Source organism: Ambystoma mexicanum, chromosome 1p (assembly GCF_040938575.1).
Source record: "Ambystoma mexicanum isolate Mex_15411 chromosome 1p, UKY_AmexF1_1, whole genome shotgun sequence".
Taxonomy (NCBI): domain Eukaryota; kingdom Metazoa; phylum Chordata; class Amphibia; order Caudata; family Ambystomatidae; genus Ambystoma; species Ambystoma mexicanum.
Genome location: NC_090921.1, coordinates 835426500 through 835442375, shown reverse-complemented (window position 1 = coordinate 835442375; position 15876 = coordinate 835426500). Strand labels below are relative to the sequence as shown.

Here is a 15876-nt window from a genome sequence, read left to right as displayed (position 1 = left end):
GGGTCCCCCATGAGACCCTTGAAAGACTCCATTCTTGTATGGAGAAAATGGAAAGGTTTTTGGGAAACCAAAACCCACCCACACCCAAAAGACCAAGAGAATGGCCCCAGGATGACCCTAGGGTCAAGATTCCTAGGCTGTTTCCCCCTTCTACAGACGTATATGACCTCACTGAAGAGGAGCAATACCTCCAGGAAGATGAGGAATGTTTGGGTGGAGAGGAAGAACATGAGGAAGAGGGGTTTGAAGAAGATCCTTACACTAGTGCAGGAGCTTTCGAAGAAGATGCAGCTACCTCGCAGCCCTGGCAATCCCCATCAGTGCAGCCTTGGCAATCCCCATCAGTGCACTCAGACCCTGATGTCTTTCACCCTTCTCCTCCCAAGGATTCACCTATTGGAAACACCTCTCCCATAGATGACCAACCTTCACTTAATGCATTATTGCGCAAGGCAGCAGCGCATTTTGAAATAGACACAGGGGAGACTCTTCCTGACATAGACTTTGTAGAGAAAGTTATTAAAGAAAAAGCCCCTGTTAGTCAGTCTATTCCGCTGCTGGCTTCTATAAAGAGAAGAATAACTCCTTCCCTTTCCAATCCTGCCTTAGTCAGAGGGGTCAACCCTCGGATAGAAAAGCTCTTCAGCCCTTCGTCCTCTGACCCTTTGTACATCAGAGGCCATTCTTTTCCGGACTCCCTCGTAGTTACTAATACAAGGAAAAGAGCAGGGGTACCACTATCCACTAGTGAGGCACCACCTGACAAAGAGGGCAAAAAGCTCTATGCACTGGGGAAGAGAATCACGACGTCCACCGCCTTTTCATCTAGGATTGCAAATAACAATTCCCTACTAGCTAGCTACGCAGATGCACAGTGGAGCAAGCTGCGCAGCGAAGCAGAGGACGCACCAGAACCCCTGCGTTCACGCCTGTTAGCTACAATCTCAGAGGGAACTCTTGTAAACCAGGGCATCGTAAAGAACTCCTTAGATGCCGCAGAGACGGCTGGCCGTTCCCTGGTTCAGGGAATACTTCTCAAACGCCATGTCTGGCTGCGCAATTCGGGATTTAAGCCGGAAACACAGGCTTCCCTGATAAATAAGCCCATAGAACAAACACATCTGTTTGATGAGGCCCTAGAACATGCGAAGAAAGAGTTTGATACCATCAAGACTCTTGACCAAATTTCTAGGCCCCCTAACAGACACAGCTATGGCAATAGACGCTCCTTTCGTGGCCAACGCCAGCAGCAAAACCAACAGCAACAACACCCAGTTCAGTCAAAGAGGCCAACGCCGTGGCAGAGGAAGAGGTCGCGGCTCCAGCCCCAAAGGTTCCACGCCCAATAACAACAAATGACCCGAAGATTCGGGTCCCCTCCCATGCATCACCGGTCGGGGGCCGGCTAACATCGTTCCTTTCAGCATGGGAGGGAATATCGTCAGACCACTGGGTATTATCCACCATAGCCCACGGATACTGCATCGAATTCAACAGTTCCCCGAAGTACAGACCCCCACGGAACCGACGCATGACACCGGAACACCTCACCATTCTTCTTCAAGAAGTAGAAGAGCTACTGAAAAAAAAAGCTATAGAGGCTGTCCCCCTATCTCAGGTAACAGAAGGTATTTATTCAGTGTACTTCCTTTTACCCAAAAAGGACTTAACCATGCGCCCTGTACTAGATCTGCGCCCAGCAAACAAGTTTGTCAAACCCCAAAAGTTTCGTATGGTGACCTTGCAGGAAGTAATCCCACTGTTATCACAAGGGGATTACATGACAACACTACACATGAAAGATGCATACTTTCATATTTTAATGTTGCCAGCGCACAGAAAATACCTCAGGTTCAAGATAGAGAACAAACACTTCCAGTTCAGAGCACTACCCTTCGGGATAGCATCTGCACCAAGGGTATTCACGAAAGTACTGGCAGTGGCAGCGGCCCACCTGCGCAGGTTATCTATCCCGGTATACCCTTACCTCGACGACTGGCTCATAACAGGGGATTCTTACGAAACATGCTTCTCCAATACCCAAAAGACTGTAGACCTTTTGTTCCAACTGGGCTTCTCCATCAACGAAAAGAAGTCCAGCTTAGACCCGAGCCAAATCAAACAATTCCTAGGGGCTCTAATTCGAACAAAGGACGGCCTCGTCTTCCCCTCCAACGAGAGGGTCCAAAACATGCTGTTTCAGATCCCCCATTATGTGGCAGGTCGAGAGGTGACGGTACGCAAAGCAATGCGCTTGCTAGGGATGATGGCGTCATGTATTTATTTGGTACCTCACGCGCCCCTGCGCATGCGCCCAATGCAAGAGTGGCTCAACAGCCAGTGGTGTCAGGCCAGCGGACAATGGGACGATCTAGTGGTGGTCTCGCAGGCCTTGGTTCTCTCGCTACGGTGGTGGACAAAAGAAAACCTGTTATTAGGGAAAACGTTTGCCACACCCGCAGTGGAAGCCACTCTAACCACAGACGCATCCCTTTCAGGATGGGGGGGGGCTCACCTATCCCATCAGACTGCTCACGGAGCGTGGACTCCGAGCTTAGCATCCAAGCATATAAACCTGCTGGAACTACTAGCGGTGTTCAAAGCACTGAAAGCCTTTCAGGAACACCTACAAGGAAAGACAGTGATGGTCCTCACAGACAGCACCACAGCCATCTACTACCTCAACAAGCAAGGGGGCACTCACTCTCCAGGACTGTCCAAGCTGTCCCAGAACATCTCGAAGTGGGCTCTCAAACACAACATGTTCCTACTATCACAACATGTACCAGGGGAACTCAATCTGCTAACAGACAAACTCAGCAGAGACTTCCCCCTGCCCATAGAGTACGAATGGCGGTTACAAGAAGACATCATCTTCGACGTCTTCACACAGTGGGGTTTCCCAGAAATGGACCTGTTCGCAACTCTGGAAAACTCTCAATGCCAAGATTACGCCTCCAGGTACCCCAGAACCAGTCCAAGGGGAACGGTCTATCGATTCCATGGTCAGGGAAATTTGTTTACGCTTTTCCCCCCGACTCCCCTTCTCAACAAGATAGTGCACAAGATGCACCAGGAACAGGTTACCATGATACTAGTGGCCCCAATGTGGGCCCGGCAGCCATGGTTCGCTCACTTAATGGAGATGTCCCTATCTCCCCCAATGAGACTTCCCTGCCCGTACAACATGCTGTCACAGGACAAGGGCAGGACACTGCATCCATGCCCTCAGACCATGAACTTAGCAGCCTGGCTCCTGAGATCATAGAATTTGGACATCTACAACTCCCGCAGAGATGTATGGACATCCTCAGGGAAGCCAGAAAACCTAATACTCGCCACTGCTATTCTAGCAAGTGGAAAAGATTTGTCATCTGGTGTAGAGGTAAGAGCATCAACCCGGTGGATTGCTCTCCTACGAACATTGTTCTGTACTTGACCCATTTACTGGATTCAGGTCGAGTGTTCAATTCCATTAAAGTCCACCTAGCGGCACTTTCTGCATACACCACTTCCCAACTTAAAGTGTCGTGGTGGGAGATACCAGTTATCAAAGCCTTCATGGAGGGGGTAAAGAGAATAAACCCTCCGATAGCTAACCCAGCTCCCGGATGGGACTTAAATGTGGTACTTTCTAGACTCATGGGCCCTCCCTTTGAACCCATGCACAAGGCAACTCTTAAGGACCTCACTCTTAAGACTGCTTTCCTAATAGCTATCCCCTCCATTAGGAGAGTAAGTGAACTACAGGCTCTTTCTGTTCTAGACCCCTTCGTAACAGTTCACAAGGATAAGGTGGTTCTACGCACACACCCAAGGTTTGCACCAATATGCATCTCTAAATTTCATGTAAACCAGTCAATAGAACTACCAACGTTCTTTCAAAACCCTTCCAGCTTGGGAGAAAAAATTCTGCATACACTAGATGTACGCAGAGCTGTCATGTTCTACATGGAAAGAACAAGACCACTGAGAAAGACTAACCAGTTCTTTGTCTCGGTGGCAGCAGGAAGAGAAGGAGTTGCAGTCTCAAAGTCCACTATATCTAGATGGATTGTTCAATGCATCACTCTCTGTTACACTCTTGCTAAGAGAGAACTACCCTTCAAGCCAAGAGCACACTCTACTCGAGGCACTGGGGCATCCATAGCATTCATTGCAAATGTTCCCCTTGAGTCCATCTGCAAAGCAGCAACCTGGAGTTCTGTACACACCTTTACAAAACACTACTGTCTAGATGCCCACTCTAGATCTGATTCCCAGGTGGGACAAGCAGTATTAAGACATCTTTTCTCTACTGTTCCTTCTCACAACCCACCTCCAACTCCGGGTACTGCTCGCTAGTCTATGCACAGCATCTGATTCTAAGCAGATTAACAAACATCGGAAGACAATCCATTACTTACCGTAAAAGCATTTCTGATGGTTGTATCTGCTTAGATTCACATGCACCCACCCTTCCTCCCCGCTCGGATGGAAGGAACATAGACATCCTTTTCTATATCTCTCTCTTTTCTGTACTCACTCACGTCTAGAAGGCTCCCTCAGGGCAGAAAAATACAAACAGAGGGACCTCGACGCGTGAGGGATTATGGGTACAACGCACGTCACTATAGGGATAGTGTTACAGACACGCCTTGTCGACGTCCCCTTTTCGACTACGAAAAACAAAATGCAATACTCCGCAGTGACCACTGGATGTCGGACCTATGCACAGCATGTGAATCTAAGCAGATACAACCATCAGAAATGCTTTTACGGTAAGTAATGCATTGTCATACCAAAGGTTGGGTTAACTATTGCCAAGATGACAAGGCTGGTGCAGTCTCCCACAGGGTACTTCATACAATCCTCCCCAACAGAAGGAAAGGTGCTGTAAAGATACACCTTTCCTAACACATACCACTCAGACACACAAACCAGTTTGTGGATTGGGACCAGACAGTCCCAGCCCACTTCCTGGCAGCAAACACACATGGCCCTGCTGTAGCCCTCGAAAAGCCTCAGCTTTCCTGGGTACTGGAAGTCCACATAAGGATTTTCCTGGCTTCACAGTTCAGGAAGAAGGGTTAGTATAAAGATGGCCAAGGGACAGATGGAAAACCAGCGATGTTCGGACACTAGCCACAGTAGGTAGTGAAACACGGTATACGCATTGAGGCTGAAGTAAAATACACTAAAATATAGCAAAAAGTAACTGCTGCCACCAGCTTGTCCCTTAGGCACCCCTAAAGTAACCAAAAATACTCAGTCTTAGTTTAGGGCAAAACATAAAGTGTACCCCATTGTACTGCCTTTCAATATGTATCGTACAATGATAAAAAGTTATCAAAAGTGGTAAAGTAACAAGATTAAGGGAAACCATGTTTCCCAGTACTGACTGCCTGAAGGACATGTTAATGTCCCTGTGACAAATGAGCAAAAGCCAGTTTAGTGAAGCTGAAGGCTTCACTGCACTGCAAAAAGAGCATGTCAGATTCAGAAATTAAAGCAAAGGGTTTGGGTGTCCATATGGAGAGAAAGTCGCTGTAAACAGAAATATTTTCCAACAGTGGCCTCCTAAAATCTGTCCAGCAGGTCAGATTTTAGAAATCCCTCTTAACAAAGGCTCACTTAGTAAGTAACCGGGCCACAGCTGCTGCTGCTGCTTTCCAGAAGTAGGTGCCCTGAGATGAGATCAGCAGAAAAGGCACTTGGTTTGCTCTCCACAACCACTAGTGCATGAAAGCCACCTCCTGCTCTGATGCAGCTTTCTGCCATTTATGAGAAATATTTTCTTCTGATGTAGTTAAAGTTCCTCATCCTGAAGTGCTGAAATGATGTGCAGTCTCCCATACTGCATAGAGAAAAGGGGACTGGACATAGGAATAAGAGTTTCTTTCCATAGTGGCTACGGTACCTCTAGTCCGATTTGCTCCACACAACCCTCAAGTCAGGAAAGTCATTTAGAGATGGCTTGCAAAAAAGGGGAACTGACGGGTGGCGTGGGTGCCTGGAACTTGTGTTGGGGCCACACTGCAGAGCCGCACATATTCATTATTTCAAAATGTTAAAGTGGAGGCAACTCTTCCCCTCTGCAAATGGCTCCTGTAACATCCTCAAAGGAGAAACTCTTATTACAGTTTGGAGGAAAGGAGACTTTGGACTAAAAGTGTAGTAGTCACTACAGCAAGTAACTTTTTCTTTCCCACTGCTTCCCTAATCTCTTTTGTCCTCTACCATCCTTTCCTCATTAGTTGATGTTTACCACCCTTTGTAAAATGTTTGTTGACAGTGTTTAAGTTATTTTGGAGAAGGATACAAATTGAAGTGTGGGTGGTTGGAGTGCCAAATTAGCCATCAGGAGGAGTGGGGGCTGTAGAGATGAGGGGGTACATACACAGATGGCCGCATAGGAATTCTTACAGTGACTACCTTTTGCATTTCTGCCAGGCTGTTCATGGAGATCTTGAACTCGTGCACAGACTATGATGAGATACAGTTCATGGAAGATGGGTCCTGGTGCCCAATGAAGCCCAAGAAAGAAAAGCAGGAAATGTGTCAAACATCCTCATATGGCGGAATTGAGAGTAAGTGGCCTGACCTTTTCTACACACACCTATACTAAGTTAAGCGTAGTCATGTTTTAATTTGCCATTTAATTTGCCAATGTTTTAACTTTTGATTTGCCATTACTACCATTGTCCAAACCACTCATGAAAGAATGATGGGTTGAGATTAAAGGGCAAGGTCAGCTTCTGCACACAACAGGATTTTATTGTTCCAGGACTGTCACAGATGGCAAAGTTCAAGAGGTTTTATTTTTAAACCACAAAATGTGCAGATTCAATGTTAAGATTGTTAAGTAGCTCGTACTGGGCTGGAGAAAGGGGGGTGAGTTTACACTTTTGGGCATTGCTCGCCCATGGCCTTCTGCCACCCTTAGCCCAGGTGTCCCCAAATGGCAGGCTAGTTTGGCTTGGAGTCAGAAGCTACCATTAGCAAAACATATATGATTAAAATGAGGGTCTAAAGTCTGTGGTCTTACCTTTCTCACTCCCAGGGGTGTACTCTAACTGTGCAAGGTCTTTCTCAGGTATGAAAGTTAGATTGTGCCAAAACAGATGCCCTTTTCCGTACATTCTTACTCCTTTGCTTCTTGTCTATGGTCTTCTCCATTCTTCCTTTCTCCCACAGCCTTCTTTCTTTCCTACTCCCTCCAGACTTTACTCTCCTCTCTTCTTCTCCCCTTCCCACCCTCTCTCTTCTGTCACTTGTGGTGAAACAAGGTTTTTCCTCTAATCACACAGATAACATATCTCTGAAACCCTGTGGCAGCGAAAGAAGAGGCACGGAAGATGAAGCTGGCAACATGCAGCGAGATGCACTGCCAGCATGGAGAGAGGAAGACGCTTTTCGGCTGCAGGAAAGACTTCAGTCTCCCTCAGCACTGAAAAGTAGCACTGCTGAAATAGCACAGTGGTAGATCTGATAACCCCCTTATAGAAGACCCGGGTGCAATTCCTCATTAAGGACTGTGGATAAAGTTAATCTAATGTATGAATTAACATCCGCAACACCACAAAAGCACGAGGAAATAAAATAAAAGCACTTTTCATAAAGCAAGAGTAACACAGAGAGCCTTACCTACCATCTACCCATGAGGAGCAAACCAGATAAACTGGAGCAGAGCTCTTGTGTAGGAGAGTTAATTGGAACTCCTAACTGATCCAACTGTTATTTGAACAAACCAATAGGGGACAAGGCATAAAATAAGCAGTGTTGCATAGCAATTTACTATGCAATTCTGTAGGTTTGCTAATCAAATTGACACTTGTGTAGCAAAGCTAGCTATTTAGGTTGCCCTGTTCAACGAAGCACAGCTCGCCCTGCACTCCTCTCTTACCGTCAGTGCTCCCTTCACCCTCTTTTCTCTGTTGACTTCAACTGCTAATGGAGAGTGCAGCAGTAATCCTCTCCTCCAATCTTAAGTGCCAAATGCCTGTGTGGGACTGCTAGGCAAGAATGTATCTTTCTTTTTTAAATAATTGCAAACCAGAAGTAATCGGGATGATACTTTTAGTGATACTCTTATAAAGCTTTCCATATCCTGTATGGCAAAGACCAGTATGTGTTAACCTTATATTTATTTAAAAGACAGTCATGCAATTCTATTCCTAAAACGAAGTTGTTACATAATGCATAATTACAGTATTGATACTGAAAAACACTGCATCATGTCCATGCTTTACAGTAAAGTTTAGGTTAGTGTATCGAAATCTCAGTGTCAACTATATTTCATTTTTTTGGAAAAGATGAATCATATTGACGAGTGAACACTTTTGAAAATGTATATGACAACACATTCAAATGCTTTTGATGACAAACCTAGTTCTGTAACCTACTGGTTGCATACTCTTTGACATTCTATATTCTCACCCTGTTGCTTTATACTAGCTACCCTGAAAGTGAGATGGCCACAAACTACAATATTCCACCTAGTTTTTCTAGTTCTCTGCTAGCTACGCCATCCACTCTTAGTCTTGCTTTCCTTTTACACAATGAATACACAGATAACTAGCTGTTTATGCAAAGTAGTGATCAATAGTTCCATCCAGTCTCTACTTCTACAGATCTACTGCACTACCCTATATTGTAGTTAGCCCCCAGAGCTCGCTTTGCTTTATAATTACATTATATACTAGCACTGCAGGTGACAGCTGGCCAAACTGTTTTCAGAACCTTTTTATCATATCTATTTATTTGTGTACATTCATGCAGCTAAGCTTTTACATTTTACAGACACTCATGCATAGTTCGGAAAAAGTATTTTCGCCCACTCGCATAGTCCATTATGAAGGAGTACCATTGAAACTTTTATTTAGCATATATTTTGCAGTAAATTTCAAATAAAAATGTCACTGTGCATGGCTGGCCTCTGGGTGGCAGAAGTGTGGCAAACATAAAGCGTGTTTGTAGTTACATGCACCATTTTACAGAAATCGCATTTAAATATGTTGTCATCCGTTGCTATGGGGCGAGTGCATTTCTCTTAGGTCGAATAGGTTAACTAAGTTACCTGACCTGCAAGTCTAGCTGAACTTTAAAGAATTTGCAAGGCCTGACTCCTCTCACGAATGCCTTATTTCAGCGATATGCAACACTGCTGTATCGTTGCTCGTTTCATGTCTTGAGTTCAAATATCTTCTGGTGACATTAACAATATTAGTACAGCATTGCTAATCAAATAGGTCTGTTTGCTAATCAAGAACATTTTTATTAGCAAACTCTGCTAATCCATTTTTGAAAACTAATTTATGCCTTGAGGGGATGACAGCCTGGGAGGATATAATGTAAGCATTACTTCCACCAATGGTGAAGCTGAACAGTTCAGCCAATCAGTAGTCGGCTAAGAGGAAAAAGGACTGAATAAAAGGAGAGCAGTTCAGTTGCAAGTTCTCTCAGCTGGGGAATGGTTCCCTGTCTTGGCGGTTAAGGTAAAGCAGTGGGAACGAAGTCTGAGGCAGGGGGAAGGAAGGCTGCCTTGTGCCTGGTAGTTATGCTGCTATGCTGAAGAGGAAAACCTGAGAGATCCCAGCTTAACCCAGAGGGGAAATAGAGGCCCACGCCCCGCTGTGCTAGGAAGCCAGAGGCGCTGGAAGAAAGGCAACCCGTGCTAGACTGCGGAAGGGGCTAGGCAACCTAACGTTCCCCAGTGAAGAAGGGACTGTGGGCAACCTGACTACTCCTGGAGGGCGAAAGGCAAGAAGCGGTGAGCCCAGTTCAAAGGAGTCACATAAGCGACTCATCCGCTTTTTTAACCTAAGCGAGTACAGATACCCAAAGAGAAGGGGATGAGTCAAGAGAAGGAGAGAGTGAAGATATCCCAAGAGAGGGGAGCAAGAATCAAGAGACCCCAGAAGATGGAGAGACATTGAAGACACCCTTGAACAGGGATGAAGGAGAAATACCCCAAGTGAGGTGAAAGAGTGAGTGAAACCCTGGAGGGGAACAGAAACACTCTGGAGTGGGGTAAACAAGTGAAATCGCACCCTGATGAGCCAGGAGAAAGAGACTGAAATCCCTCAAGTAAGATTTTATTTGGAACTACATTTGGAACATTTAATCATTACAGTGGCTCCTGAAGAACTTTGTATCCAGGAGATAAACCTGGATCAGAAGCAGAAGTCCAGCATCATTTTAGTTGTTAAAGCCTTTACATTTATGGGTTAGTGTTTATATAAATGTGGCAGACTAGTATAGAATTTGGGCTTGGGATTATGTTTTGATTCATCCCGACAAGATTACCCTTTCATTGAACATTTGAGTTTTAGAATAGGGAATTTAGCATTTCAAGTACAATTTCATTATTTTAGTTTATTTTCTTTGAAGGTGACCAAGAGGTCAGACTAATTGTAAGTGAAGATAATATAAATCCTTGAATATGATGTCCCAGATTCCGAGTCCTACTTCTGGGTCGCCACACCCTCCATTCTTTACATACTGTCTCTTCCCCTGTGAGAAACCAGAAGTTGTCTCACCCAGTAGTCTCTGGCATCTGTCATCCAGGTGGCCAGGACACAGCCACCGCTTTTTAATCCAGTTTGTTAGGGAGAATTCTCAGAAATGTGCTAATTCCTTTCTACCTTGGAGACCCCCAGCAACTTTGCTGGATTTTGAGGACTTGAATTTTTAACCTGGAGAGAGTGAGACCCTTTTTTTCCCCACTCTCTCATGTATTTTTGTTATGATTTGAACACTGTGTTTATTTTGGTTGTGGAGTCTGACAAACTCCATAGGCATCATCTTTTACATTGTGGGAGTTGGGGGGGTATCGGGGTTCTCCATCCAGAGGTCAATATTCTCAACCTTCATGCATGGTTTCTGAAAGGTTGAGATATAAGGATTGGGACCTCCCGGATGAAGTGATGGAGGTTGCTTTCGGCCAGGCGTCCGGCAACCAAATCCCTGTACCGTTGGCGTAAGTTTTGCGACTGGTGCAGAGGACACAATGTCGATCCTTTTCCTTTTCCTTTCCATTCCGATGGTTCTTTCTTTCTTGCTTTGCTTGGCCCACAAGGGTCTTCAAGTGGGTACCATTAAAGGTTACCTGGCAGAGCTGTCTATTTTCAAGCGCTCGTCTGAAGAATGTTCTTATTTTAAGATTGCTTTGATTACCCAGTTTCTAAAAGGTCTCACAAATGTGTTCCCACCGTCCCCTTTTCAGGTGCCGGTTTGGGATCTGAATTTAGTCTTGAAATTCTTGATGGGTGCTCCGTTTGGACTGTTGACCTTCAAGACTATTTTCTTGGTTGCAGTTACATCTGCTCGCAGTGTTACTCACCGCTCCGTATGCTGATTGGAGCCTGGGTAAGACGACCTCGCGGAGGGAGGTAGGATTTAACAGGTTCGGGTTCAGCCTCCAGGATTCCAGCTCCCCTGAATTCTATGATTCAGGCTTCCTCTAAGAGGGGCTCTTTTCTACGATGTACCTCTCTGCCGTTTGAGTAAAAACCAGCAGAGAAGTCTATCGCCTAAAAGAGCGGGAGAACACACACACCGCCAATAACCAATGCTGCAAAGAAAACACAGTATGATTAGAAGCGATCAAGCAATAAGGAGTTATTTAGACAATCAGATATTTCTCTAAGTACCTAGACAATGGTTGAAGTGGTGTTGGGCCTTAATAGATGAACCTACATAAAAACCCAAAACTATGAGTATGCACAAATGATAACCACAAACTCACTAAGACTGATACAACCCCCAACAGACCTGATAAGTGGGATTCCTAGGGAAAATGGATACCAGTTGAAAGGGAAAACAACAGCAGGTACAAAACAACAAATGGGAAGGTTAGTAAGGAAGAACGTACCCGGGCGGCACGAGGGTCGCACTAGTGACGGGATGGTGCATACACTGGAAAGCGTCACTTCTATGCACTTGGTTGAAGTAGAAAAGGATGATTTAGTTCCAGGAATCCACACGTATGAGAAAAACTGGTGATTTCAGGTAATGAACAATACAGGAGAATTGAATGGGTTACCTTAATTACACAAACACGGACCAAGTTGGTGAGGCAGTCTTGCAATGTGCAGCGTGGTACTCCATGTAGGAAGATAGTTCAAAGTGCGTAGAGCGGTAAGACAAAGTAATCTCACCAGACAGGCGAAAGCACAGTGGAATTCCAGGGACAGTCCGAGTTCGGCATCCGGTTCACTGATCAAAATGGAGGAAAAAGCAAATGCAATCCAAGGACAATTAAGTCGGCAACAGAGTTAGGAAATCAGGTTGACGGAACAGGCAAGGACAATCCAAGTAGACAAAGGTGGGTAGAAGAACCAGGAAGTCAAATATCAAGAGGAAAGGGAATAAGGCACTGGAACGGGATGAACCGTAGGAGCGTAACGCCACAATTAGCAGCAACAAGCCGCTGAGTCCCTTCGGCTTTTATGGTGCAGGGCGGCGGAACCTCCTTGCGTGTTCTCTACTCACGGGACGTCTCAGCTGATGCGACGTTCTCTGCTGTACCGCCAGACGCCATGGCAACCAATACCGAAGCCACAAAGAAGTTCTGGAACGCGCTTGCCCCCGTATGTGGCCACAAGAAACGGGAGGTACTGCAGGACGGGGTCAATATGTAACAGTGAGCGAGTTGCAGGCACTTACATCTAAGCCACACTTTACTGTGTTCTACAAGGATAGGGTTGTACTAAGGGTACGTCCGTCCTTCCTACCTAATGTAGTGTCTGAGTTTCATTTGAGCCAGAAGGTGGTACTTCCTGCTTTCTATCCTCCTCCTCCTCCTCATCCTGGTAAGGAAGAGGAGAGACTCCATAGGTTGGACCCTAGGAGAGCCTTGAGCTTTTATATTTCTACGATGTCCAGGGTCAGAGTGGACAACCAACTTTTTGTGGGATAAACTGGACACCGATTGGACCAGGCTGTTAGCAAACAGACCTTGTCCAGGTGGATTATCCTCACCATTGCTGAATGTTACAGATTGGCTGGCAAGGACTTTCCTGAGGGTTTGCGAGCTCACTCCACAGGGATGTGGGTACATCCACAGCCCTGCAACAGGGAGTTTCTGTTAAGAACATTTGTGATGCTGCAACGTGGTCTTCCATCCACACCTTTGTCAAGCATTAATCCCTGGATACTTTTCATGGTCAAGATATGGCCTTTGGTAAAGCAATGCTTTATTCTGCCATCTGATTGGGTATATCTAAATTCTTCTCCCTCCTCCAATCACTGATACTGCTTTGGGAGTTTGTCAAAGATGTGGAATACGTTGGAGGACACAATCCATTTGAAGAACAAGTTACTTACCCACTGGTAACGTTCTTTCGACTGGATGTTCCTCCAACGTATTCCTCATCACCCTCCCTGTCTGCCCCTCTGAAGAATTTCATATGCTATTGCAGCTTGCGTTCCCACAAGGCTATGTGTGGTCAAGGAGGCTTTGTGTGCGGTTATGGCACATGTTGTGGGGGGGGGGGACATGAACTGAGGCAACGGGCGCTGTGCATGCTACTTATAACATCCAATGATGTCACCGACGCCATCAACACAGGACGCCCTCTGCCGAAACATTTCCATAGCAGCACAGCTGTGGACATTTTGAAAGAACGTTACCAGTTGGTAAGTAACTTGTTCTTCTACCAAGATCCTTTGGTTAGTACAGAGTTGGAGATCTGTATACCAAGGTATAGTTGGAGTCTAACCTCCAAGTGGACTTTAGGAAAATTCCCCTAACAGCAGCATTTTTTGTAACCTATTGCTGATTTTCCTTGTGACAACTTCATTTTGAATTCAGTCTTCTTTATTTTGCAGCTACCTCCATATACAGCATCATCTCCGAAGGGAAGCAATCTTCAGAGACTAAAAAGAAAGTGGAAGTGATAGATCTGACACTGGACAGCTCATCCGACGATGATGAGCCACCACCCAAGAAGCAGTGTACAGTCAGCACAACATCCATCCTTTCATCCTCCTTGCAGAAGGGGTAAGAAGAAAATCACCTTATTAAATGTGTCCAGATAGTGCTGGCGATGTGCAAGATGCTTCATCCCTCTTTCTGACCTCCATGAATCAAATTCTAGGGTTGTCCATGAAAAAATGTTGTCGTGCCTTCTGCATCTAGAAAGGGTAGCCCAGTTATTTTACATTTGAAATGCTTTGAAGAAATGTACAACTGCGTTGTTGTTATTTTGAAGCAGAATACCCCCCTTCCCAATAGTGAGATTTAGAAATACATGAACTTAAACCATATGATATGACCAAACATAGTGCATTCCCTCCAATTGTGGAAGGCATTAGTACATATTCACAGCTGCCTTTGAGAGAGGCTAGCAATGTGCCAAAGCAGAAGTAATTCATATTTCTGAATAATGACACGGTTAACAAGCACACTTCTGCAGTTTACCACCCTTTCCTTGTGTCGATGTTCACACTCTGAATTTTTGACCTCATTTAATGACCTCATTTATTGGCATGTGCTGCGTCTAAAACCATATATAAATACATTGCCTTTGTAGGGTCACCAGCATTCCACTCTTCATCACACCCGTCTTCAAATGATAATACTCTGTAAAGCGCTTTTTGCAAAAGGCTTTTCATAGGAGATTTGTCTATGCTTTTTTTTGGTTTTTGTGCTGAAGACAAGCTGGTGTAAGCTCTGTGATTTTTACAATTTTTGTGTTCATTTACTGCAAATGGCTACTATAGATGGCTAGCTGTTTGAATCCTGCAGATCTTTACCATTGGTGGGCTTGCTCCCAGCCTGAATCTTCGATAAACGGAGGGCTCTTGCAACTGTTCATCAGCTCACCATTGGAGCCAAGACTTGTACGAAGATGAGCAGTTTGCTGACGACCCAATACAACACCTGTGGCTGACCAGCATATTCTTGAGTGGTTTTTGGTGAAGTCCTGCTCCTATGTCATGATCTCAAGAAGGCCTTTGTTGGTGCTTCGACCACTGCAGAAGTGACCCTGGATGAACCGGTGGACTGACCAGCTCTGTCCTGGGCTACCACCCTGCAGCCATCGTCTTTCCGAGCAGAGCCTTGGAAATGTGCAGATCTCCAGGTTGTGCCACAAGTTTCCTACTGTATTTTTGGCTGTCGCACCCCAAAGGATGCTGTGCTTAGCTGCTTCTTTGTTTCTTTGTTGTACAATTGCCTGTTGCCGTCTGACCGAGGTGGTCTTCGTTGGATCTTGTCTTAATGTCCCTGAGGTGTCCTGGGGGCTGTCTGTCCCACAAAATTCTTCCTTTTTCTTCAATTGGGTCTGCAACTGGAAGCTGACCGGAACAGATTCCTCTGCACCGCGACTGACTGAAAACAAAATCTCTTGAAACAAATGTATCTGTTTTCTAGATGCATAGACAACCCTTGCAGTGGGAACAAGAACAGAAGAACAAGCCTAGAAGAAATCTGGAGCCTTCACAAGTGGAATCCGGAACATCCCGAGCCAGGGTGAAGTGTACATGTCTGTCTGTTTCTTCCCGTCTCTCATATGGTATTTGGGCATAAAGGCTTGACCCTAACTCACTCTGACCTTTGGTGGAACCTGAGTTAAGGATCCTTCCCTACGCCTATCCTAGTTTTAGATTGAGTTGAGTACTCGCCTGAACTTTATTGAAATTTCCTTTACCTTTGGAAACATTCTATAATTATGACCACAGCCCACTGCGTTCTTTTTTATATAAACTTACCTGAAGAAATTATACTTTGGAACTGGTGACTTTTGGACGCAAGGCCCCACACATTCCTACGGTTGAACTTATTAAGGTTGAGGGACACCGTTATTGTGTTTTGTTCTGAAGAGTTCTGCTTATTTTTCCTTACATTCGACTGCTCCCCTGTATTGCACTGGTCATTGACTCATATGCATT

General features: G+C 45.3%; 1 protein-coding gene across 2 annotated transcripts in view; it reads left to right on the top strand.

Annotated features, from left to right (window-relative positions):
* Positions 1-15876, top strand: part of PIAS3 (protein inhibitor of activated STAT 3) — a 588108-nt gene that overhangs the window by 519102 nt on the left and 53130 nt on the right. The window contains exons 10-12 of one of the 2 annotated variants that reach the window (XM_069652796.1): positions 6433-6569; positions 13813-13984; positions 15359-15457. In XM_069652796.1, the coding sequence (XP_069508897.1) occupies positions 6433-6569; positions 13813-13984; positions 15359-15457 (408 nt within the window). The remainder of the gene's footprint in view (positions 1-6432; positions 6570-13812; positions 13985-15358; positions 15458-15876) is intronic. The other variant, XM_069652797.1, reaches the window with a different exon arrangement.